General features: G+C 43.8%; 1 protein-coding gene across 3 annotated transcripts in view; it reads left to right on the top strand.

Annotated features, from left to right (window-relative positions):
- Window positions 1-26,411, top strand: part of XYLB (xylulokinase) — a 105,626-nt gene that overhangs the window by 70,529 nt on the left and 8,686 nt on the right. For 2 of the 3 annotated variants that reach the window (XR_004427646.1, XM_033165116.1), the window contains 3 exons: window positions 13,290-13,348; window positions 14,035-14,122; window positions 16,090-16,184. Coding sequence is in view for 2 of the 3 variants with exons in the window: in XM_033165116.1 (XP_033021007.1) it covers window positions 13,290-13,348; window positions 14,035-14,122; window positions 16,090-16,184 (242 nt within the window). In the remaining variant the exon portion in view is untranslated. Of the gene's footprint in view, window positions 1-13,289; window positions 13,349-14,034; window positions 14,123-16,089; window positions 16,185-16,507; window positions 16,589-26,411 lie in introns of those variants that run through there. The other variant, XM_033165117.1, reaches the window with a different exon arrangement.

Below are 26,411 nucleotides of genomic sequence, written 5' to 3' on the forward strand. Positions count from 1 at the left end.
TAAGGATCTGGTGACTTCTGTTTCAGTGTATCTGAAGAAGTGTGCATGCACACGAAAGCTCATACCAAGAACAAACTCAGTTGGTCTCTAAGGTGCTACTGGAAAGAATTTTTTGTTTTGTTTCGACTATGGCAGACCAACACAGCTGTTGTTGTTGTTCAGTCGTTCAGTCGTGTCCGACTCTTCGTGACCCCATGGACCAGAGCACGCCAGGCACACCTATCCTTCACTGCCTCTCGCAGTTTGGCCAAACACAGCTACCCACCTGTAATTTGAATAAAGAGTTAACTTCATTGCCACCTTGTGAGTTATTGCTGACCTGCTCCCAACACCCACCCAGCAGTTGTGTAATTTTGCCATAGTAGTCAGCAAAACGAATAATATATTTGATGGAAGACAAACTGCAGCGGAATGGAAGCAGCGCTGCTTTTGCAGGGCTGAAAAGAAAACAGTGTTTTCTTACATGCCTGCCAGTGACAGTGTTGCAGGGAGAAGCCATGGCTGCCAACCTCCTCGGGTGATACGTCGCTTCCCAGGCTCCCCTTCTTGCTTGTTAATACTTCATTTGGCTACTTGGCATCACTTACTGATACCTAACAGGCTTTCTCTTCTGTGCTCAACAAATGTACCCACCTTCAACCTCCATTACCTATAAAACATACAGTTTATTCAAGTACTTTATTTTATTCATGGTATAATTAACCTTTTCAGCATACAAAACCTTCTGTGCCTCTTGAAGTATTAATGAAGAGAGACTACGGGTTCCCCCCCCTCCAAGTGGGAGCCAACATTTAATACTATTTCTGGGAATACAGTGAATATTGATAGCATGTGTGTCTCTATATATAGAGACTCACATATGAGCAGCCCGTTCTGCACATAGCCAATTCACACTTTGCACAGCAAGTTTGATGTTTGCCAAAGGGAAAGCTGTCAAGTGTGAATGGGAGATGCACATCTATAAACATGAAATGGGCAAGTTCGAGGCGGTTGTGGCCACTTGCAATTCCCAGTCTATCCCCACCCCCCCACCCCACCTTCTCTATGTGTGCAAGATCCTTGTAGGTCCTGAGGAATAGAAAAGGTGAAAAAGTTACTTTCAGTTTTATCGCGCAAGGGTGACATTTTGCACAATTATCATTTCTGGCTTTCTAAGTGCACAACAATGTGAGACTCACTCAAATAGGAGCATTTCTTTTGCTGCAAACTTTTTTTTTTGCACCCTGCTGACTCTTCCTCTGCTCCTGCCCCTTTTCCAAATGTTACTCAGTGAAAATATAAATTCTGTTAACATCTTGGAAATATACAGATTAACTGTATTTGCATTTTTTGCATAATTGAAGGTAAAGGGACCCCTGACCGTTAGGTCCAGTCGCAGACGACTCTGGGGTTGGGGTGCTCATCTCGTTTTACTGGCCAAGGGAGCCAGCGTACAGCTTCCGGGTCATGTGGCCAGCATGACTAAGCCGCTTCTGGCGAAACCAGAGCAGCGCACGGAAACACCGTTTACCTTCCCGCCGGAGTGGTACCTAGTTATCTACTTGCACCTTGACATTCTTTTGAACTGCTATGTGGGCAGGAGTAGGGACCGAGCAACGGGAGCTCACCCCGTCGTGGGGTTTCGAACCGCTGACCTTCTGATCGGCAAGCCCTAGGCTCTGTGGTTTAGACCAAGTGCCACCATAATTAGGATGCTGCTAATCAGGCAAAGCTGTGAGGCTTTGTAAGAGTAGAATAGGAGAATTGCCCCAGAAGATATTTCCTTCGGGGAATTCATGAAACTGCGAAAAAGCTTCCGTTTCCCATCTCTGCTTCTTTTATTTCCTTAGCAAAAGTCTTTTGGCTTCCCTAGCAATTCCTTAGAGGGTTCACCTGAGAAAGAATCCTAAAATTCACTCTAGGTGACATTTTGATGGCAATTCTAAGCAAGTCCTTTATAACCTTCAAGGCTGCCCTTGCCTGTGCCTCTGTGTGATCTCTCTGGTCAACTGAGAATAGCCTCTTGTCTGTGCTTTCCATGTCACAAATCCCCAATGTGAGGACTTTCAAGGCGGTATAGTCTGTGGCAGCTCCCGAACATTGTTCTCGCAGAGTTCTGTCAAAGTATGTGGATTTTCTGAAAGTCAAATAGCTCCCTTTATCTTGGCAAACGTGGCCAAGTATGACCAGTGGGTTTCTTTTGGTCACTAATTATGTTTCATTATTGTTCTTACATGTAAGACTTTTGATTACTTGTACCTTGATACTTGCCTAAAGTATATCTAATTTTAATTACCAGATTTATATCCCACTTCACGCTACAATAGCCCACAAGACATCTTACAGTCTTCAAATTAATATCACAATAATAAATAATAGTAATCATGTTTGCAATCCTAAAAGCAGGTTAAAATTATAGAGAGGAGCCACTACTACCAATACCAAGACTCATCTAAAAGCAGTTCATGTTAACTGCCATGAAAATCTTGGGCCAACAAGACATAACTGGCTTGATGTCTAAAACAAGGGCACCTTTGTCCTCCAAATCTGGTTGGACTTCAGTTTCCATCAGTCCCAGGGAGAGTGATCAATGGCCAAAGGATAATGGGATGTAGTCTCAATGGCTACAGGTTCTCCCCTCTTGCTTTAAAATCATGATAGCAAGAGGTGGGTCTTAGGCTGTATAGAACGTTATAGTCAAAAGGTAGCACCTTAAATTTGGCCCAGTAGCAACCAGGCAACCAGTGCGGGTTCTTAGGGATAGGTGGTAACCTGATCCCACTGGGTGGCACTGGGCAGTAATTTGGCTGCAGCATTTTGCAGCAGCAGAAGCTTTCAAACTCTTCTAGCACAGCCCCTTGTACAGCACAATGCAGTAGCCTAAGTCAGGGGTGGAGCAAGGTGGGTGTGCAGGGGCAGTCCATCCCGGATGTCATCACCAAAGGGGTGACATTTGGCGCACCGCCCGCGGCTCCTGCCTACCCCGAGCCGTCAGGGGAGGGGAAGGGGGGTATTTGTGCTGCTTTTCGCCACTTCGTTTTGACAGCCCCACACTCCTGGGCTGTTGGAGGAGGCCTGCAGGCCTGCAGGGAGAGGACGAGAAGGAGGCAGGCGATCAAACAAGCAGAGGGTGGAGGGAAGGAGAGAAGCAGAAGCTCTCTCAACTCATTACCCAAACCCTGCAACCCCCCCAAAAAAGCTCAACAACTTTGGCCAACCCTCCCCTAGAAAAAGCCCAACAACTCCTGGCAATGACAATGGGTAGATCACAGCCAGTCTTTTTATACTATGAGTAGATCACAGTTTCTTGGAAGTCCAACTAGATTTCAATGTTTGTGTGTGGGGGGGGGGGTGACAAGAAATTTTCTGCACCGGGTACCACCTGACCTTGCTACACCACTGGCCTAATTGTGGCATCTGGTCCAGCATCTGTCTGGAGCAAGGTAGTTTGCTTGATGTTGATGATTTTTGTGTGTGTGTGTGTGTGTGTGTGTGTGTGTATGTGTATGTGTGTGTGTGTGTATGTATATATATATATATATATATATATATATATATATATATATATATATATACCCCACATTTGTGTTGCATTTGCATTGAAGCTGCCTTTTTTGGTTTTGCTGCTGGTGCTTCCTCTCGAGTTCAGCATAATGTTGTTCTGCACAGTGCCCACAAATTCATTTCTGAGAACGAAACTCCTCGCAACTTAACCCAGCTTCTCTCGGTTACTCCATCAGGGCATGGTTTTATCTCTTGGAACAGCCTCTCTGTGAACAATTTGGTAAAAATAATAATAATCTTTTTGTGTGTGTGTGCCAGGGAACTTGAAGCAAAGCTCTGTCAGTCCTAGGCACTTTGCAGTGAGGGATGAAGATTGTCAGTTTGGAAGAAAGGGGCAGAGCACCAAACAGAGCAGCCAGTGACATTGATTCCTGAAGGCTGTGTGAATTTGAGAAATGACGTGAAAGAGGCGGAAGGTTTTGTGTTTTTTAAAAATCTGAACTGAGTGTTTCAATTAAAAGGCAGTACTGAGACAGAAACAAAGCTTTTAACATTAGAACAAAAAATATATTTGTTTAACAACCCCCCCCCTTTTAAATCCATTTAAGGAAGTGGTCATCCTCATATTTGCTGGTCATGAATTCCATACAGTTGTTATGCATCACATGAAAAAGTGTTGTGTTTTTGTCCTGAACTAATGATAATTATTACTATTACTATTATTATTATTATTTATTTATTTATTTATTTATTTATACCCCAGCCACCCTGGGCAGCTTTCAACCAAATATTAAAAACAATACAGCATCAAACATTAAAAACTTGCCTAACCAGGGCCACCTTCAATTGTCTTTTAAAAGTAAAATAGTTGCTTATTGCCTTGACATCTGATGGGAGGGCGTTCCACAGGGCAGGTGCCACTACCAAAAAGGCCCTCTGCCTGGTTCCCTGTAACCTCACTTCTCACCGCGAGGGAACTGCCAGAAGGAATCAATTAGGAGACCTGAGCTTTAGTGGTATGGGAAGGACAAAAATATCTATCTAATCTCTCCACATCAGGCATAATTTTATAACGCTCTAACATGCCCCTCCTTTAGTTATCTTTTTTTTCATCACCTGTACCAAAAAGCCCCCAACCACATAAGCCTTTCCTTATACGAAAGCTGCCACAATTTCTAAATAATTTTGTTTTCTCATTTCTGTGACTTTTCCATCTCTGTGATATCCTTTGTGTGCTGGACCACCGACTAGCCCTGTTCAAGTGTCCTTGTCTAGACACAGAAATTGTGTATGCCCACTGCAGAGCTTTTTAACGAGAGTCCAAAAACAAGAGAAGAGTTTGAAATCAACATGTTGGACTTTCTCTAGATGGACAAATGGATTAATGAGTGAATAAATGAATGTGGTGTGTCTCTTCTGATTAATATTGCCATTGGCATTTCTCTTGGCATTGTCATTCCGTAATTGATTCGTTCTCAGTAGGATCATATGAATATTCTGGAGGGGAGAGTAATTTAGACCCGTGTCCTTCAAAGGCAGTTTCAGTGCTGTTCACTTTTCCCATGGTCCCGGTGTTGTTTAATACAGTGCAGCAGAGATTGGTGACATTCAGTGGCCATTAAAACCAGGAATTTATAGCACACACTTAAAGCCAAGGTTATTTCAGGTTGTTCCCAGGTGTACACTCTGTGTAGTTTGGTCAAATGTCTCTGAATCCAAACATGGAGTAAAACCTTTCTTGGCTTTGATAGCAGTAATGGGTTTCTGCATAAAATACACAATGAGAGCCCAGATCCATGTGAAACAGATTTGGGTGGGTTCTTACATTCCATTTCTGTACTCATACAAGTCATTCTTATGTCTGCATTTGTGAACAAAATTTAATCTAGTAATAAAAAATTGAATTAGTAATACAAACATTTGGTGACTCAGCACATGTAGCACACTTGAGTGAAAGTTTAAATTGGTGCTGCCACTCATAATATTAGCATTTACATTTATATTTCAGGAGCTCATAAAACTCTGTTATCTCAACAATCCTTGCAGCAATCTTTTGAGGTTGTCCAAGAGTTAGGAAAACAAGAATCGGTGGTTCAGTGGGAAATTGCGAAGTGCAGGCACTCTGCATGGCAATCTTCATTGCTATGCCCCCATAACTCTTCCTCTTCTAAGACTATTTACAATGCAAACGATTTTTTTGACCCCATGGCTTCAATACCAAGTCAGAATTTTTTGTCTGCCCCCTCCAGCATGTCTTCATATCCAGCCTGATGAGGAGTTCTGGTGCACTGAAAAGCTTGCTCGCTGTTTTGTGGCACTTTGATTGCTCATAATAAAGGGACTAAAATAAAGGTGACAGTTTAACCCCTAGCCATGCATGCCGTCTCTTTCCTCTGCATAGCTTATTTGGTGGGTTTCTCTTTTTTTTGGGGGGGGGAGAAGCTTATTCATTTGGTATGCAGAGCTCCCCCAGAAGATGACATTGTTGTCCATGCTGTGATAAAAAGTGTCAGCGCTGCTTATCATTCTTCCTTATCACTGCTCCATTGCACAGTGGATAAGAGCCCCACTAGATCAGGCCAAAGGCCTATCTAATCTGGCATCCTGATTACCACAGTGGCCAACCAGTTGCCTTGGAGAAGTTCGCAAGAAGGACATGAAGGCAGTAGCCTCTGTTGTTGTTTCCCCAGCAACAGCTATCCAGAGGTATAGGATCAGGCCTGGCCCAAGACATTTTGCCAATGTAGGCAAAACGCCCCACCTCTGCCCCTGCAGATCTGGGACCCCACCCCACCCCACTCCCTGCCCAAGCCGTTGAACTTGTGCTGCCATCACAAGGCAGCAGCGGCAAGGGCACAGCGGTGAGGGCAACGGGGCTGTGTTGGCAAGGGCTGGCAACAGCACAGTGGCAGGGTTGGCGAGCGGATCTGCCGCCTGAAGCAAATGACTTCACCTCACCTAATGCATGGGCCACTCCTGCATAGGATCCCTGAACCAGGGGATAGTCTCCCGAAATTATGAATGGTAGCCATTGATGGATGTCTTGTCCTTAGGTTGCAGATTGGGAGCTGAGGTTGAGAGGATGCGGCTTTCGTTAGCCCAACTTGTGTGATCACGGCAGAGGCAAGATTTGAACTGGGACATCCTGATGCTTCGCACACACCACTCACTTGTTACGTTACGCTAGGGACGCAGGTGGCTCTGTGGTCTAAACCACTGAGTCTTGGGCTTGCCAATTGGAAGGTTGGCAGTTCGAATCCCCGTGATGGGGTGAGCTCCCGTTGCTCGGTCCCTGCCAACCTAGCAGTTCGAAAGCACGTCAAAGTGCAAGTAGATGAATAGGTACCGCTCCAGCAGGAAGGTAAATGGCGTTTCCGTGCACTGCTCTGGTTTCGCCAGAAGCGGCTTAGTCATGCTGGCCACACAACCCAGAAGCTGTCTGCGGACAAACGCCGGCTCCCTCGGCCAGTAAAGCAAGATGAGCACTGCAACCCCAGAGTCGTTCGCAACTGGACTTAACTGTCAGGGGTCCTTTACCTTTAGCTTCTTCTCATCCGGATGAGCTCCTGATTACTTGGGCTCTTCTTGAGTTAATTTCTTCAGGGTCTTTCGATCATTGACTTTTAGCTTAAGCGCATGCCGCACTTTCGCCAGCAGCTTTGTGCTGTTTAGACCGTTTGATTTCTGAAAATATGCTAATCATTATTGGCTGCCTTGCACACATGCATGCATATTGCTCACCCCCCCCCCCCCCCGGTAGGGTATTGGTACTGGTGTTCAAAGATGGCTTGTGACACAAGTATTTAAAGGAGCAACATTCTTACAATCTGCTGGCCCATGCATTGAGTTCTAGGGGGAAGCCCTGGTTGTAGCCCACTGATGGACTCAGCTTATTGGTGGTGACACAAGATAGTGTCCTCCTGGCTGCGGCAACCTGATTGTAGAACTTCCTTCTACTGCAGCTGCAGCGGTCCATGTGATGCTGGCATCACTACAACTTGCTCAGCCTCAGCTTTCTTAGTCCCACCCAGAAAAGCTGCAGCAATGCTGGTGTTGAGGTGGTGACTCCACCCCAACTCTTGGGCCACTTCTGTGTGGACGTATGGCTTCCCCTTAGCAGTCAGCTTTCTAGCACCAACTGAAAGGTGCGTTTTCTCCTTTGGGCTTTTGGGCGATGGAACACTCTATGGAAGCCCAGCTGTCCTTATTTTCTCTGCGGATGGATAGAAATTGCTTACAGTTGCAATGTGATTTGGTAAGAAGACTTCGAATTGTTTCAAACCTTGTTCTGTGACAATGCATTTTTATCTGATTATGTTGCAGGCTACCCTGGGATCCTTACAGGATGAAGGGTGGTTTAAAAATGAAATAAATAATAATGAATCTAGATGAGACTGTGGCTTTGTTTCCCTTCAGCCTGTTAGATTTCTGTAAGCTAAATTTCAAGCCTTAAGTATCTTCTTGTTGCTAGGCAACACCACCATCCTGGTTTGTGAGAACCTTGTCCAGCAAATAGATTGGTACCACCCGGTGCTTGCCTGTTAAGGTGCGCATCAGCTACCAATCTGCATAAGCAGGTTGATAGAGGAATAGAGCAATTCTTTAAAGGATTCCTTCGCCTTATTAGCTTGTCTGTTTGCTGAAGCTTTCAGTCTCAATATGGCCAGTGAAATCTCAGGGTCCAAGCTAAAGGAAGATTGAGATTTCAACACAAACGGTATAGGGCTCTATGCTTTTTGGTGTTGTGGGCGAAGTGCTAAGATTGTGTCCCTTCATCAAATCTTGGATCTCCAGGGGCTCGTTGTAGCACACAACCTGTTTGGCTCTGTGATTTGTACATCCTTGGCAAGTTAGGAGGACAGAGGCTTCAAACAACCACCTGGCCCCATTCAGAGAACAGAACGGCTCTCTTCAAAACCAACTAGAAAAGCCCATGCGAAGCCCCTAAGCAGGACATGAAATCAACCAGGTGATCCTATTTGGGATGTTTAGAGGTATTTAGAAACATGTTCCCTCTGATATTGGTGGTAGACTAGCCATCAAGGTTCGTAGTCATCAATAATCATATCATTTGTCTAACTCCCTTTTAAAGCCATGTAAGTTTTTGGTCATCTTTTGATAGTAAATTCCATAGTTTTTATTATGAACTGTGTGAGGAACCTCTTTTTGCCTGTCCTGGATCTTCCAACATTCAGCTTCATAGGATGAACCCAGGTTCTGGTATCATGAGACGAGGAAGAAAACCTCTCTTTCCACTTTCTCCACCCCAAACATAATTTCATAACCTTCTATCATGTCTCTGCTTACTTGCCTGTTCCCTGTTCCTCCTAGGAGAGTTCCTCCAAACCCTTGATCATCTTGGTTGACCTTTTCTGAACTCCTTCCAGCCCTATTGACATTATTTTTGAGGTCTCCTTTTCAGCAGAGAGGCTTGCAGATTTCCTGCCCCTCCATTGCCTGCGACCCTTAGCTCAAAATGACAAAGTGGCTTCATAAAAGCCTCCCAGAACAGAGACATGCTGTTCCAAGACAAGATTTTGTCCCTTTAATTCCATTACAGTCAACAGCTGAGGATGCAGATAGGTACAGAATTATTTCCTTAGTACGTAGTGGCTCTGTCTGGTTCTGACATCTGCTAGCGTGATGTCTCAAGTGTCCCACCAGCCATCCCTAAAAGCCAGAACAACGCAATTCTCCCCAAGTAGCACACTTTCTCCTCTGTTTGCTTCTGAGTTCAGCTTTTGCTACATGTGCCCTTGCTCCCTCGAGCTTACAACTGCTTTCTTGTACTGAGGGCTAGTAGACTTTGTAGGCTTTGGCTGAAGATCTCAACAGGGCCGTGTCAGGTTTGAATCCATGGGCCTTGCTTGTTTTTCTGGCCCACCTCTTGTTTGTTGACCGGCTGCAGCTTGGTTGGCCACTGGGGACATTAGCCAGCTTCCTGGGAGATCCTGACAGGCCTTTGCATAACTTCATGTTAGTCTTTGTTTGGCTACCCCTCTGATGTTTCGCTTACCCTCTGATACACTTACCTGTCTTACTTGATTGCCTTCTTGCTCACACTTGGGGATTCAGGACCATTCCTGAAGAGTGTCTCAAGTTCTAGTCAAGGTTTGTTCCCCCCACCGAAAGTTTATAGGACTTTATTTTACAACCACTGTCAGATGTCCTTGGGTTGATTTTATGTGAATTCTGTGCTCACATTATGGGGGATCCAGAGGCTGTCCAGCCCCATTAGCCACTGTTTTCAGAAGGGGACATAATCAGCCTTTCTCAACCTTGGGTCCCTAGATGTTTTTGGCCTACAACTCCCATCATCCCTAGGTAGCAGGACCAGTGGTCAGGGATGATGGGAGTTGTAGGCCAAAAACATTTGAACTCATCATGAACACCTCCCTTGAAGTTTTGGTGAATTCTGGTTGTGGGCGAAAAGCCCTGGACATAATGTATCTAAAAATGGAGTGAGTCAGGGATTGGGATTTGTAGATTTCATATAGGAGCCCCCAAAGAAAGCATTATGTGGATTTGCTTTGGACTTCATTTCTAGGAACTAACTCTGGTCCATAGCTGTGGGGCTAAGTCCATGAGTGATCCCATCACCCACTGCATACTGGGCTAAATGAACCTTAGGTTGACCCAGCATGGCAATTCTTATATTCTTAATTTCATGAGGTCTACTGGTGCGGTTAGGATGTGTGTGGCTATCAGTCAAGACACGCCAACACTACTGACCATCGCATTTCGTGGCAGCAAATTCCATAAATTAATTATGCACTGCGCGAAGAAATACTTGTCTGCTCTGGATCTATAGCTGATCAATTTCATTGGAAGACCGCTAAGGTCTGGTATTATGGGAAAGGGGGTAAGAGTTCTTTCCACACTGAGCATAATTTTATAAGGTTCTATTAAGCATCCCTTCAATTTGGTGTGGTGGGGAACCCAACTAAAATCTTCCAGTGCTCTAGTCTTTCTTTGTCGGGAAAGTGCTCTGATTTCTTGATCATTTTTATTGCCTTTTTCTGTAACTTTCCAGCTTTGATTTCTTCTTCTTCTTTAATTTAAGAATTTCCCAAAATGTCAGTACATACAAATTTTAGTGACCTTTATCTATCTAATACATCTCCTGCAATGGTTTCCTAGTTCCTCCTTGTTATGCTGCATATCCTCTTTAACCACCCTCTTTCACTCCACTTAATATCCCAATTACTGCTGCTCAGATCCTATTTGTAAATTTATCTGACTGTTATACCTCTTCAAGTACTCTACAAAGGGTTTCCACTCCTCCCTTAGCAGTGTCTTGATCCCTAATCTTTGTTGTCATACTCTCCAACTCCACATATTCTATCAGTTTATTTTTCCACTCCACTTTAGTTGGGATTTCATGGTTTTTCCACCTTTGTGCATAGATTACTCTTGCTGCTGTTGTCACATTCAGAAAAGAGATTAAGTGCCTTCTTAGGGATACTTGAGTTTGTTATTCCTAAGAGGAAGACCTCTGTTTTTGGGGGAAATTGTCATCTTTATAATCTTTTTTACTTCTCCATAGACCATTTCCAGTATCTTTTGGCCTTTTTCCATGTCTACCACATCAAAGCTGTAAAACATGCAGCTTTGATTTCTTCTTTTGAGAGGAGAAAGCAATGATTTCTGGGGTGCCAATGAAATAAGAATGAATTCTGAGGATTATGCCCCAGCATTCCTTGAAATATCTAAAAGAACTGTGGGTGCACTTTTTCTAAAAGAAGGCAATGCAGCTGTTTCAGGTGCCTAAACCACTTTAGTTTGAGTAAGGGGTATATATTTTTTGTTAAATATGTAATAAAATGTTGGACTAGCCTTGTCTTACTTAAAGAGAATCAGACCCACAACTGTGCATTTGTTTTCTTGTGGTGTAAACTTGCTAGTCCCTTGTTTGTGGCATATAAAAAAGCCTAACCACAAGGATTTTAGAATTTTTGTTGGGTGTGTGTTTGTGTTTTCTTCTTGCCTTTTCCCTCCAAAGCCTAGTGGTCTTAGCAGTTATTTTTCACTGGTTTTCAGTGACATGTTTCTGAAAGTATTGGCAGGGCTCTGTCACTGTGCACAGGTATAATTGAAACTTGTTTTCTCCAAGGAATCACTCAGCTGTGTGGTTTATTTGTTTACTGACATTGACAGAGATCTTAATGGCTTTTTAAACCCAATTTGTGCATCGCTGAATATCCTCCAAAGAGGAAGATCTGATTAAATTTATCGGTGGAATGAAGTCTCCTCTCTGCAGAGCTGTTGGCTGCATTGTGGAAGTCTGCACCCAAGTAAAGCATTCTGGGCTCAGAAACCCCATGCAGGCGGCTCCTTGTCCTACCAACCTGTTTGTCTAATAAAGATGATGCAAAGTTTCAGGAAGATTCTTTTGTCTCTCCATGGGTTTATATACCTCCTTGAGTTCCTTGGAGGAAAGGCGGGGTATACATTTGATTAATAAATCAATTGTTCCCTTTTTCTTTGCTAATGATTCATGTCTGGACCAAATTTCATTAATATGTTGCTAGGGTTTGCCAAAATTTAATTGATGTCTCATTTGTGGACATTGTAAAAGGATGTTTTCAGGAATTTTATTGACTTTGCTGCTTACCTTCCAATTAACATTTGCGTGATGAAAACTCAGACTGAGGCAGACATTTTAAAAACAGTCAAAACAAAATAATAATAATAAAAAATTCCTTCCAGTAGCACCTTAGAGACCAACTAAGTTTGTTCTTGGTATGAGCTTTCGTGTGCATGCACACTTCTTCAGATTTTTTATTTTGTATTTTGTTTTGACTAGGGCAGACCAACACCTGCATTTTAAAAATGTAGTATAAAGTTATTTTCATGGCTGCACATTTTTGTTAACCGTTCTTTCCATGGTGAATGTTGCATTCACCCTGTAGCAGGAGTGATGAGGAGAGCCTGTTCTTCACCTCCAACTCCTGGTGTAATGCTCTGTCACAAGAGACCAGGGCCGTGCGGGATCTGACATCTTTCCGCAGGGCCTGCAAGACGGAGCTGTTCCGCCAGGCCTTTGGCCGGGGTCCAGTCTGACTCCCCCTCTCTCCTTATAAGAACTTGGATGAAAGTGCCCCCCAACTTTTCTCACTGGCTCATATAACATCAGTATAAACAGTTAGGCCTGGTGAGCATTTGAGGTCCCCATCCCTAATTTGCGGGTTGCCATCTGATTAGATTTCACTTTGATTCTGATTTGATTTAAGGATGTATTTTAATTGATTGCTTGATTTTATGGTAATATGTTATATATTTGATGTTAGCTGCTCTGAGCCCAGTTTTGGCCTGGGGGGGGGCGGTGCATAAATAATAATAATAATAATAATAATAATAATAATAATAATAATAATAATAAAGGGTGCTTCCAGATGACCTTTTTACTGACACCTCTTCCTCCTAGTCTGCTCCCTGTTCTCCTTCTGACCACTCATCACCCTCCCCCCACCAATCCCCGGGCTCTGAGGCATCCTCCCTTGGGAGTTCCCTTGGGCTTTCCCCAGCTAGTGCATCCCACCCCTTCTCTGCATCCAGCCAGTCCATGACATGTACAGAACAGGGCAGCGGACCCCCTCTTGTGAACCAATCCAATTCCTGTTTTGCAGCATGCTATTGTGAATGGACAACTTTGTGCAAGCAAACGACTGTGTGAATCAGCTTTCCACCACTGATCCCAGAACCCAAACTGTGCAATTTAGGCTAGCATAACCAAACACCCATCATAGTATAAATAGGGGCACATTATACTTGCGTTAATTTGTTTTCTCCTTTTTGGTTTGCAGTGCCTACAACTAGAATCCTGGCTACTGGAGGGGCATCCCACAATAAAGCAATTTTACAAGTAAGTTGGGCTTACTGCATTTGTAATACCAAGCCTATTGAGCAATTGGGCTGGGACGGGATTGCAGAAGTTGGGGCCAAACAAATATTAATTTTTCACAAGTCCACACACAGATGTAATTGGAGGGATGATTATTTTGGCCCTTGGCCGGCGGTGCGAAACAGCAGAGAAACATCCGTTGTAGGTAGGCAGGGCTGGGTCAGCCTGTAGACCTAGGAATGTTCCCATTGAAGGCTCTCACAGAAAATCAGTATTGTTTAAATAGTGGCCTAAGCACAACCTGGAGATTAACCACCTGCATGTTAGAGATTCACAGCTGTTTTTTACTATTAGAAATGAAACTTAGGGGGTCATTGGAAGCATGAGGAGCACTGAAGGTTGGCACATGCCCAGGAAGGTTACTCAGAATGGGATGCAGCCCTCAGGGATAAAACAAAAGCTTCCATACCCCTGCTTTATTATTTTGAGGCAACACTCAAAAAAGCCACAGAAACCCCCTTTGTCATGTGGCCTTCCAGATTCAGTGCCCGGGAACTTCAATGACTAGTTATCCAAACCTGATTATCAGTACAAGGTCCCGCCTTGAAACAAACGCTTCTCTGTAAGCCCCGGCAATGGAAACAAAACTGCCTACTGTCTCTGTTTCCCACAGTCTGGTTGTAACAGATGCTTTTTATGCTTCTCAGGTCTTGTCTGATGTGTTCAGTGCTCCAGTTTACACTATTGACACTGCTAATTCAGCCTGTTTAGGATCTGCTTACAGAGCAATCCATGGTAAGTCAACCAGAGAGCATGAACAGGATTCAGAAACTTTGTTTGCAGTTGCTGCCTCCTGTGCTTGCCACGGGCCAATCACCAGCTTAAATTTATGTCCTTACTTGCTCTTTTCACAAGGCTCTCTTGAGTTAGGTTATTTAACGTGCTGTGTAGGAATAGGAGAAGAGCTCTGCTGCATCAGACTAAAGTCCTGCCTCATCTAACTTCCTGTTTCCCACAGTGGCCAGCCAGATGCCTCGGGGAGCCCACAAGCAGGGCATGAAGCACCTCCCCTGCTTCTTGTCCCTCAGCTACTGATCTTCACTTACCTACTGCCTGAGCAGTACCCGGCTCCTTTGTTCTGTCAAGTGCAAGGATTTGCTCAGCGGAGCTCCCACACCACCTCTGTTTGTGCATACCTTGCACTCTTCCCAGGTCTGCTCCAGAAGTTTGGTGGAACCCCTAGAACAGATTTAGCATGATGGTGGTGGTTTCCACTGAGCTAATGGAAATCCGTGTGCTGACGGAATGAGGGACTTAGTGCTACGTTGGATTCCATCGTCTGAATCTAGAGGATCTAGTCAGCTGCCATGACTAATAGCCACCGGCAGACCTCTCCTCCATGAACACATCTACCCCCATTTTATAAGGCTGTTTGGACTTCTCTCTCCTCTGCTCAGGGCAAGATGGTTCCTAAGTAGTCATATGGAGCCTAGTTGGAACAAGAAGGATCTGGGTGGTAGGCGGCTAACCAGATTGTTCTGTTTTTCTCTTTTCTCTGTGTCTGCCCACTAGCCACTACAGTATACTGGATAAAAACCCCAACTTCTGTAATATGCCCCAGTCTTAGAAGCACGAGAGGTAATATGATGCAAGGCAAAAGCATGCAGTTTGTTAAATGTGCATGACTTGCTGGAAGTGTAGTCTGTGGCATGGAGGAGCGGGGGTCATTGTAGGAGGGAAACATGAAGTCCTGCCTATTTAGTGGTGGAACCAAGATTGAACAAACAATAAGTATAAAATTTTGAGACCCAACTTAGACGCTCATGTGCTTTTCAAGTTCACATGATGTGTTTACTCTTCCCAGGAGGAAGGTTCCTAGACCACTGCAGTTCAAACCCTTTGTAGATAATATCATTCTTACAAAGAGACACTGGCATGGTGGCCTGTGTGGTAACTGAGTTTTGCAGGAGATAGTCCACTTTCTCTTTCAGGTCCCAAATGAACTACATGGGTGTGAGTAGAACACACACAATAACAGAGTCTTGAGACACCTTAAAGCAGTGATGGCCAAACCTGGCCCTCCAGCTGTTTTGGGACTACAACTCCCATCACCCCTAGCTAACAGGATCGGTGGTCAGGGATGATGGGAATTGTAGTCCCAAAACAGCTGGAGGGCCAAGTTTGGCCATCACTGCCTTAAAGTCTGTCACAATGTCCACCCAAATATTTGCTATGCAGAATCTGAATCTGTTAATCCTAAAGTGCCAAAAGACTCTTTGTGGGTGTGTTTGCTTTAACAGACCAGCACAGATATGTGTGGACAGACAAGCTAGCAAAAATATTGGTAAAGCTGAGATAATATTTTTTCCCCTTGCCTCTAAATTTCTTCCTTTCTGTAGCTAACTCTTCCTTTTTTTTAAGTCATGCTTTGTCCTTGAATTTATTACTTCTCCATATTTCCCCATCTATTTGCTGCTTTATTGGCGTTCCTCAATGATTACTGATACTGTTGAACTTGCAACTCTGTGGCTAGCTTTGCCCTCCATGGGACAAATTGAATGACTGACGTAAACTCAATCTCCGAGACCCTGCTTGCCCAGGCCCAAGTGCATTGGAATGTAAGATCTTTACCCTTTATCCTTCACTTCTGAATGCTGACCTGACCAAGGAAGATCAATGCAATGTATTAATTTGCCAAGGAGTCCAGGCACATCCCTCATCTTGTTTCTGCTCATTGATCAGGTCTGTGATCCTCATTGCAGGACTCGTGGCAGAGACAAGCGTGTCCTTGACTGATGTTGTGAAATTAGCACCAGAGCCCAGATTAGTTGCTACTCCGACAGCTGGCATGGCTCAGGTGAGGTGGCTTCAGGCAATTTTATTGGTTGGCTTCCCCCCTCCCCCCTTTTTTGTTTTAAAAATAGATTGGCCGATAATTAAAATGTTTATAGAGGGGAGAGAACTTATTATGGGAAGAATCTCTCTTTTTTTGGATGTACTGCAAATCAGTATTATTGGGGGAATCTGGGCTAGTCATTTTCAAGTCTCCTTTGTTTAAGGAATATGTTCAGGGTTGAGTGTTTGCCTTGGAATCGCCAGAGTTCCCTGGTAAGGGGGAATGGCCAGTTTTAAGTGCATTGTATGAATGGCAAACTTCTACCTTCAGGTAACTCTTTCTAGATAAAACTGAATGGAGATGAACCTCTGCACATTACAAAGGATTTGGGTGCATGTTGGACTGTGTGAATTCAGTAAAGCTCAAACCTAACCGTCTCCTGTAGTTGTGCATTTCAAAAGAAGGGAGGGTTGGTTGTACTGGGTAAGCTGTTTTTTCAACTAAACTTGCCCACTGCTACTGATTTTCACTGAAGATGCTGCATAAACTTCTCGGAGATACTGGGTTCCTGTTATGGTAAAGCTTTGTGGCCACATGTGCCTCTGTAGTTCCCTGTTGTGCATTGAACTACCTTGATGTTGGGATGCCTAACTTGCTGTGTTGCATTAGTAAATCAGTGCCATGTTACCATCGTTGGAAGGCGTCTTATATGGGATTAGCCGTGAGTGTAGAGATGTCAAGGGTTTGGAGCTGTTAATTAAGCCCTTGGGGGGCTATCCACTTCCTCCTGAGAATTTTAACATGCACTGTAGCAGCAAGTATTAGCAACAACAACAAAAGTAATTATGCCAAGCACATTACAAGTCACTGGCAGAGAGTAGCTTGCTGCTGATGGGAGCGAGCTATCCAACCCTAGCGTGGCTGGACAAATTCCCACGATTGCAGCCCCTACGCTTTGGAACCACTCCTCTTGACCTGCCTTTCTGTGCAGTTTGGCGTAGGAAGCAAAGAGGAAAGACACTGGAACTGACGTGATCTCTCTGTTTTCCAACACAGTCCGATCCCCTTGCAGTCAGATTGGTATTTCTGGTATCAAACTGAGCATGTCCATTTTTGAGCAGCAACCCAATGCCAGGCATTGACAACTTGTGCCATAGAGAAGCGGGGATGGAGCAATTTGCCCTACATACATCAAGGCCTTACCATCCCAGAGGCAGATCTTAATTTAAGTATGAAACTAAGCGTTGAAAACAAACCAACACAGGTTTGCTGCTGGCAGATTCACCCCTGTATAATGTATGGTAGAGCAACTTACTCTATGTCCTAAGCTCATTATGCTGAGTTGTTCCCTGCCAGAAGTAGCCAATAAGGTGGAATTAGGGGGCAGATAAATGCACAGGACACAGGGTAAGTTGTACTATACATTACAAAGAGGCGCAGAATAGCCATTCTTGGTACAGACCCATGCTTTCTCATAGCATGTAGTTTTCTCCTTTCCCTGTTTTCCCCCCCTGTGGGTTTTAAGGGCCTTGATGCCCTCAGACCAGATCTTACTAAAAATGCTCTCTCCATGCCCCCCCCCAACACTTCCCTTCCCATTTTAGAAATCTATACAATTCTGCTTGTTGACAGTATGGGTTCCTGTGTGAGCTTCATGGCTGCAAAACCACAAAAGCCAGAGGGCCTGTCAGTAATATAGTGTGCTAGCATGAAAAGTGCAGGAGAAGTTCATAATCTGATGAGTCAGTTTGGTTCTGTTTTTAACAGGGCTGCTTCTCTCTGTCCATCTGATTTCATTCTGTCGAGTTTAGCAGCTTTCACTTAAGTGATGGTTCTTTTTATAAACTTCAAAGTCAACCTGAGGTTAAGCGCTGTCTTCCTGGGGAATTCTCTGCAAAGCAACCTGCCTAACCTCATGTGAAGTTGTCTTGATCACAACCCTACGTTTTCTTTTTTTTTCTTTTTTAAGGGTATGAAATTTGTATCTTTGCCATGTGAAGAAATGCAAGCAACAATTAAAAAAACACACACACACATGGATGGCCATGCACACAAACAAAGCCCTTCACAGGAGATTAAGTATGTGTCTCCCCACGCATGTTCACAGATGCATGTAAATCAAATGATTACTAGATGCTGTTGAATGAGTAAACTGACTGCATTGAAAAGTGTTGCCTTTGGAGCAGAATTTGGAATGGATGGGCAAGTGCTTTCTGTTGTGCTTTATCCAGGCTCCTGGTTTGATGTCTTGAACTCAGGTGATGCATGGATTCCTGTTTTTTCCTTCAGCAGCACCAAGACCGCTTGTCAAAATAGAGGAGGACAAGCCATTCACATTGGGATGCCAGCACCAGAGAGCTCAATCCTCTTTGTCCCGTGCATCAGAACCCCAAATTGCCAGTCCTATAACATGGCCTGCTCTCCAAGGTCTGCTGCACTCCTGTAGTCTTAGCAACTAGAAAGAAGCCACTCTTCACTTCCAGGTTGCATGCCTGCATACAGCCTGCTTTACCTGCTCTAGGTACTTGGTGTCTGTCTAGCGGCTGTTGGCACACACCAGTCTGGTGCCTCAATCACACATATAAGTCACCGCCCGATACTACGGACATCAAATTATGAGCATCCATGTGTGACAAGCTCTCTTCACACCAGGTTGTTTCACACAAAGCCAACATATATAGATGGGTGATGTCCTGAAGACATTGTGCATCCAGACGTGTGCATGCATCAAATGTAAATGTACACCCAAGGTTTATTTCAGCACTGAACTAGCTCCAAGGAATGCAGGCTAGCTTTGTACCGTTCGCCCAGTGAAGCTGCCTTGCCTCTTTTCACTTACCAAACCAGATCACAGACTGCTTTTTTTAAATCCCCAGCGTTAGCAAAAACAAATAAATGACAACACAGATATTAGACAATCCTGAAGCAAAAGAGAAAGAGAAAACAATTACACCCATGAGTAGACATCAAGACTAATTTTATGAATGCTCTGTTGCGTTGCCCTCCACCTACATTTTAATAATAGGAGTGAGTGCAACGAAACTGAAGCAAGCTGCCCTGTATCCCTTCTTGGAGAAGGCGACGACATGCCTCATTGCACGGAAAACCTTGCTTCTTGTACCTCCTGACAGATTTGCAAGTCATGTTCCACTGAGCTACTGAATAGGAAACAATGCAAGTGGGTTTGTGTGGGCTGGTTATGTTCTGGGTTTTCAAAAAGGAAATGGATTAATAATTCTTGGGTAGTGTCAGTGTGCTCTCATGTGTGAAGTTTTAGAGTTGATTCTGGTTTCAAGTCCATCTAGTGAGCCATCTAAGTGTGTGTGTGTGTGTGAGAGAGACAGAGACAGAGACAGAAAGACAGAATAGTCTGCACGCTCTCCCATTGTCTCTGTTGAAATACCAGTAACTTTTGGCTTCTCTCCAAATTTTTCCATCCCTGCTGTTCACTGCTAGATCTCTGTAACTAAGAATTAATGCATGAGCTTGCTTTCTTCCTACTCTTTCCCAATCAGAGGCTGAAGAGAAGGATAAAAATGTGAATGCTAATAATAATAATAATTTAGAATGTAAAGAGGGCATGTGTTTTCATTTTATGATTATTTTTATAGCATCTAGATTCTATTTAAAATTATATGGTAGAAGGCAATGGAGAGGAGAGAGAGAAGTGAGAGTCCTTTTTCCATTAAACTTATTTTATTACAGTACTAGCTTATGCTGCAGTTCTTGTTTTGTAACCGAAGCTTGAGGCCCATTGCTGAGATTTCGCTTTAATGTTTATGCTACAACTCGCTCAATATTAGCCTTGGAGTTGGCTTCTAGTTCTTGGGTGGTGAACAATCAGGGTGCCCGCCAAGAAAGTATTCTTCTCTGGTGTTCACCTGTTTAATTGCCAAGCAAAGGAATATCTAAGAGAATGATAGCAGAAGGTGAACAGGTTCACACAGGAGAAAGTGGTAAATACCTGGTTCCCAGACAGTTTGAAACAGCATTCCTCAATCTGGTGGCCATCAGATATTGTTGGACTACAACTCCCATGAACCTTGGGCAGCATGGCCAATAGTCAGGGATAATGGGAGTTGCAGTCTATCAATGTCTGGTGGGGGAAAGCTGACTCAGAGCTTTGTAGGTTAAACCAGCACTTTGAGTTGTGTCTCCAAACAAACTGGGAGCCAGGTTGAGGAACACCCCCCATTGTTGTCATCGGAACAGAGGCTCTCGGCCTTTTGGGGCCTGCGGGCATATTTGGAAATATAAGAAACTGTTTTGGATACCACAGAGTACCCATTTCACACAGTAAAAACTGGCAATGCTCAGACAACCACCCCAAACAGAACAGCTACCCTCTAAAAGCAAATAAAACCCACAAAAAGTGTACACCCCCCACAAAAAGACAGGCAACCCCCTCCCAACCAACCCAAAAGAGAAAGAGAGAGAGAGAGAGGGAGGGAGAGCAGGGGCCTTGGTGGCTTCCAGGAGTTTTGGCTGAGGGTGCTGTGGTTCCCATGGGTGCCATATTGGGCAATCTAGACATCGAACAAAGCCAGCCATGTAGAATTTTACAAAACAGGAGATTCAACTAATAACATGGAGGTGTCTGTCTTTGCGGTCTGGACTCTTGGCAAATGCCCTCATTTATCATGATGATGTTGCGGTGTTGGAAAGCTGGCCTGGAGCAAGTGATTCTGTCTTCAAATCAGTGGACAAATGAATAGGCTGTTAAAAGAGCCATCTAATGGTAATTAATTTTTGCTGATTATCCATCCAGGGTGGATTTGAATGACCAGCTGAGCCCATCAAGTTCTTTGTGTCTTGTTTCAGTAAACCTATTGAGGCTTCTCCCCCAACCCTCATTTGATAATAAAAAGAAGAAGAGGTAGAAGAGAAGATTTGAAAACATTTCTTTTAGAAAAGGAAGATTAATCCGAAGCAGTAGGCATGACTGAAATAACTGGGAAGATTTTATAACACTAAGTATATGCTAACAGACAGTAAGAATCCATTATTACGGCATTAAAATGCAGCACTAGTTTAGCAATCTATTAAAACCGGAGATGCTTGGCTTGTTGGTTAATTAAGCCAAAAGGCACAAGAATGGAGTACGATTATCTCAGAAGATAATCACAGCGCTGGTGTTTTTACAAGCCACATGCCCTGCAAAACGGCCTAGCAATGTTAAGGCACATGACACTTGCTTCAAGGCCTCTCGCTGTTTTTGTGCATATGCATGGAAGTTGTTAATACAAAATGTTTGTGATTACCTTCCAAAGCCTTAAACCTGCTGCACACCTCTCTTATATACTGTATACTCATAGCCTGATGCTGAGACCATGTGCAGCGAGCTACCCAAATTAAATGCATGTGCTTGCACCCTTTTAAATGTGCAAAATGGAACAGAAGGCTGTAACACTGACTCCTGTGATTGGCAGCGCTTCAACCCCTAGACCAGCCTTGGCCAACCTAGTTTCCTCCGCATGTTTTGAACTACAACTTCCATCAGCCTGTGCTGGCTGGGGCTGATGGGAATTGTAGTCTAAACCACCTGGGATACCAGGTTTGGAAAAGATTACCCTAGATTATACATCCCTGAAGCAATCCACCCAGCTGTGCAGTGTGCATTTGAGACACCCCTTTGTCCCTTTGTTTAACTTAAGGAAAGAGGACCGTATGGCAAACAACCACGTTGAGTGAATTTACCTTCATTTGAAGCTTTCTTCAAATGTTGGTTTTGCTTCTTCGAGGGACTTTCAGCCACGTCCAAAGAGGAGGAGCCATCAGAGGGAGAAAGGCTTCCATCTAATGAGCTTATTACCAGCTGCATGAGGCTTCACAGTAAGCGGGGTGGTTCCATTTGTTGGGTGAAATGTCACGTTAATATAGTGGTACCTCAGTTCTCGAACGAAATGTGTTTGGCTTCCGAAACGTCTGAAATCCAAGGCGCAGCTTCCCATTGTAAACCTCATAATGGGAAATCGCTTTGGTGAAAAATGGAACTCTACAGCGTCATCTGGTGTCACAGTGTTATAATGCATTTAAAGTTCTTTTTCTTTACTAATACAGCTGAGTCCTATGTCAGTCCCCTTGCTGGGGTCATTCACAGAACTGGGCAACACAACCTTTGCTCTAGGTGGACTTGCTGTTTTAAAACAATCACTCCCTGTTTGGTATTGATTTCTTATGGATTAATTCTTATGGATTATTATTTTGTTTTATGGTGGTTTGTGGATTCTATTGCTTTTGTGTGCTGCTTCGCAGGCCTTTATATATTTTTTGCAGTGAATGCAAGTAACTGAAATCTCATTGAGGGTTGTTGAGGCGAAATATTAGATATTAAAACTAATATTAGATGTTGTTGATTGTGGGAAATTAACTGACACGATGAACAGGATGATGTGAAGGGAAGGCCACCACAAGGCATTCTCGGGGGCTCCTTTTATTGAAAACTCACAGCTAGGTTAAACATTAACATACAGAGAGAACTCCAAAGTACCAAATAAGGCATGGTGTGCCTTCTAATACCAAATAGGGAAGTTGCTCCTATGGTTACACCCACATGACATCGTAATTGTGTACGTGCTCTCCTCTCACTTACTCACCCCCTCCCGCTGAACACCTCATGATCCCCCAGTACTTTTCCAGCTATTCCTTTGTTCTCCTGCTCTGCCTAAACATGTGTTTCCCAACTTGGTGCCCACAATGCCCACAGAGTGTGCCAATTGAAGGCACTGTAGCTTGGTTAATTAAGTGTGGTATCTTGGTTAATTAGTGTGGCATGCCAACACTGTATATTAATTATTCTATCTTGATAGAAGGGCGTGGCATGCCAGCGCCTGGCTAAACTATAATTCCCACAGAGGGTCAGGGCAAAGAGAGGAAAACTGTCTTTGTTTGCTCTTCTCTTTCATCCTCCACACATCCATGCCCTGATCCAGCCCCTTAACGTGGAACCAAACTTCCACGAGTATCATCAGTTGCTGGATCAGGGGCTGCATACGTAACCCGGATGTCCATGAAGTGGCATCATGGTTTGTCCATGCTGCTTTGTTTTTGGTGGGATGTGCATTTGGATTGTTATAGATATAATAAAATTGAAAACTGAAATGTGTGAGAGCAAGGCTGGGCAAGTGAAGGTCGTGCTTTTTAAGAGAACCGTGAAAGAAGGACAGAAGGACATGCGTACAGGAGTTTTTGCTAAAACTGTTAAGGACAGTTCTTTGTGATTAAACCAGTGGAAGCTAGTAGAAGCTAGTAGTACTGGCATATATGGGCATAACTGCCCCTTTGCTTCCCTGTGCTTTTTTCATATTTGGTGTGTCACCCCTCAGCTGCATGCTGTTGGAGGTTGTGTTGCCTTGGCCTTGCAATGCCCAAATAAACATCTTCTTTAATAGACAGTTGGAGTCTGGATCTTATTGGCCACCCAGGAAGAACCCACAGGATATATTGGGTATTGAACCACAAAATTTCCCCAATGAGATGAGCCTGGATGTGTATCCCACTGAAAGCAAAGTAGAGACAGCATCTTCACTCAGATGTGCATTCAGTTTAACCTCCCACCCCTAATATCTTGCTCCATGAAGTGATAGCTTACTTCCACATTATTGGGTGTGTGTGCAGGGGTAAGAATATTTGTTTGGTTTGCAGATCTACCTAATTTGTCATCATGAACCAATGAATTAATAAATCCCCATGAATGGAAAGTGGAGAGAAACTGAAATTCACAGATCTATCCATCCCTATTCCTCCTTCAGATCCCAACAGCTTGATGGAGAAAACTGCCTGCACCCTCTGTGCACTGAGGAGCCACAGTGGAGACTTGTAATGTATCTACCACTTGCTTCAGATGCAGTTAAGGACAGGTAGCAAGTGAAACTAATTTACCCACTGGTAGCTGCCACGTATGCAGAAGTCTGCTGAGTGCATCGCTACACGCAGCAAGCTCAGGCTTCTCAGGGTGGCCTGCATAATTACTTTTTGTAAAATATCACTCCTTGTGATGCATTAGATTTTGCTGCTGTAACGACGAGGGAATTTATGTTTCTAAGGGTCCTTTTAAACGCATCGTTGAGTGTTCTTTATTTCCTTTGGACATCAATTACAAAAAATAAATCCATTTAATTGCCTAAGGCTATATACTCCAGAAATCTCTTAGAAGGAGATTTCCAAAATAAGGTCAATAGAATGCAGCTACCTGAAATGCGAAGGAATTAGACTTCACATTTTCAGCTGCTGTGGGTAGGTAAGGGTTCAGATTATTAATTAACCTTTGATTTTATTGTCATGAGTTTTTATTCGTGTATTTCTAGCCACACCCTTCATTGATTAACAACCCCAAGGTGGATTGCATTTAAAATCCTCAAAAACACAAAGGTCCAGTTCATAACACAACAGAATCAGATAAAATATAAAGATTAAGAGAAACATACCATTTAAGAATGCACACAGTCACATCACATTAAACCAGGGGTCCCCAAACTAAGGCCTGCGGACCGGATAAGGCCCGAAGGACTTGTTTATCCGGCCTGTGGCGACCCCCACCGCCCGCTGCAAAACTCTGGGCAAAGAGAAGTTAGCAACTGGTGCTGAAAAACAAACAAAGTCAGGACCATTGATACTTCAGAAGGAAAGACATGCCATACAAGAGATGCCAACATAGAGAAGACCCTGCTTGTCTTTTGTGGGCATGAAAGCTTATGCCATGATACATTTGCTAAGTCTTTAAAGGTACCGTGAGATTTGGGTTTCCTGCAATTTGTGTGATGACTTGGGATTAAACTGTCCAGGCAACTTCTCTTGCTACACAGATACTGGTCAAGGTACAAGTGGGCTCTGTGGGTTGAAACTTGGCAACTAGGGTATAACACCTCGTTGGTTGGTTGGTTGGTTGGTTAGATTAATAGGATTAAAAACATTTTGATTGACTGAAAGAGCAACTCCAATTAACCACGCAAGAGTCTTAAAAAGAAATGATTGGTATACAACATTGTATATAATTCACTTAATTTTATTTATTATTTCATAAAATTTATGCATTGCTTGATTGTAAAAAAACAACAACCTCAAAGCCGTTTACAAAAAAGATAAAACAGTAAGGTAAAGTATAATAAGTATAATTATTGTACTTACATGCAGGTCCCACTATCCAAACACTTGCTGTTTGAAAAATCACTTATCAAAACACAAGAGATTAGTACCCAAGCCTTGCTATGCACACTGCAGATTCAGATATCCAAACAGCCAGACCTGTGTGTAGTATTGTAAACAAATAAGCAGTCTTAAACAAGCCTTACTACTTTGTGTTTTGCTGGTCCACAGCAGCCATTTTGCCAAAAACAATGGAGGAGGGAATAGAATCATAGAATTGTAGAGTTGGAAGGGACCCCGAGGGTCATCTAGTCCAACCCCCTGCGGTGCAGGAATCTCAACTAAATCCTACATGAGAAATGGCCATCTAAACTCTACTTATAAACCTCTAAGGATGGAGCATCCCCCCAATTTCTTCATCCAAGTTTTTTTTATAAAGATGTTGAACAACAACGGGCTGAGGACAGAACCCTGTGGCACCCCACTTGTCACTTTTCCCCAAGATGATGAGGAACCATTAGTGGAGAGCTTTATTTCCTATCTTGTCTGCCTTTTGCAAGATTTCAGAGGGTTTTCCTGGGTTTCCCACTGTCAAAATTACATGGTCAGAAACACATTAGAAATTTCCCCATAGAAATCATTGGAAATAATTGACTTGTTATGTGAACAATTTCCTGAAAACATATTGTGTTCCCTAGCGAGACCTCCAAGAATTCCTCCACTTGCTGCAAACTGCAGGTGGCTGTCTGTATCAGGTACCCACAGAGTTAAAGTGGGCCTGTGGCTGCAGCACCACGGAGAGCTCCAAGTGAGCAATTTGCTCCAACAGGGGCTGGCAAAGAATTGAGGCTTAGGAGTCTCTTCCCCCAGCCCATCCTTCCCAGGCTCCAGCACTTCCTTGGGCCTGAAGGCTGTGGCTCTTAAAGGGCCTGTTCACTGGTCTGAAGTGCTGGAGGAACTGGACAAGGAGCAAAGGGTTTCCTTCATGGGCACAAATCGTCCCATGGATGAGATAAGCCACAGGTGCAAGGTCAGCTAAGCCAGTTGCTATGGTAACGGCCCAGTGCTGACTATATAAGTGATTAACGCATGTCAGCTCAGTAGTCAGTCAGTGAATCTTGAGCAGGGAGTCAAAGTCTGTTACATCTTGAAGACGGAGCAACA

The sequence above is a fragment of the Lacerta agilis genome, chromosome 12 (assembly GCF_009819535.1).
Source record: "Lacerta agilis isolate rLacAgi1 chromosome 12, rLacAgi1.pri, whole genome shotgun sequence".
NCBI classification, from domain to species: Eukaryota; Metazoa; Chordata; class Lepidosauria; order Squamata; family Lacertidae; genus Lacerta; species Lacerta agilis.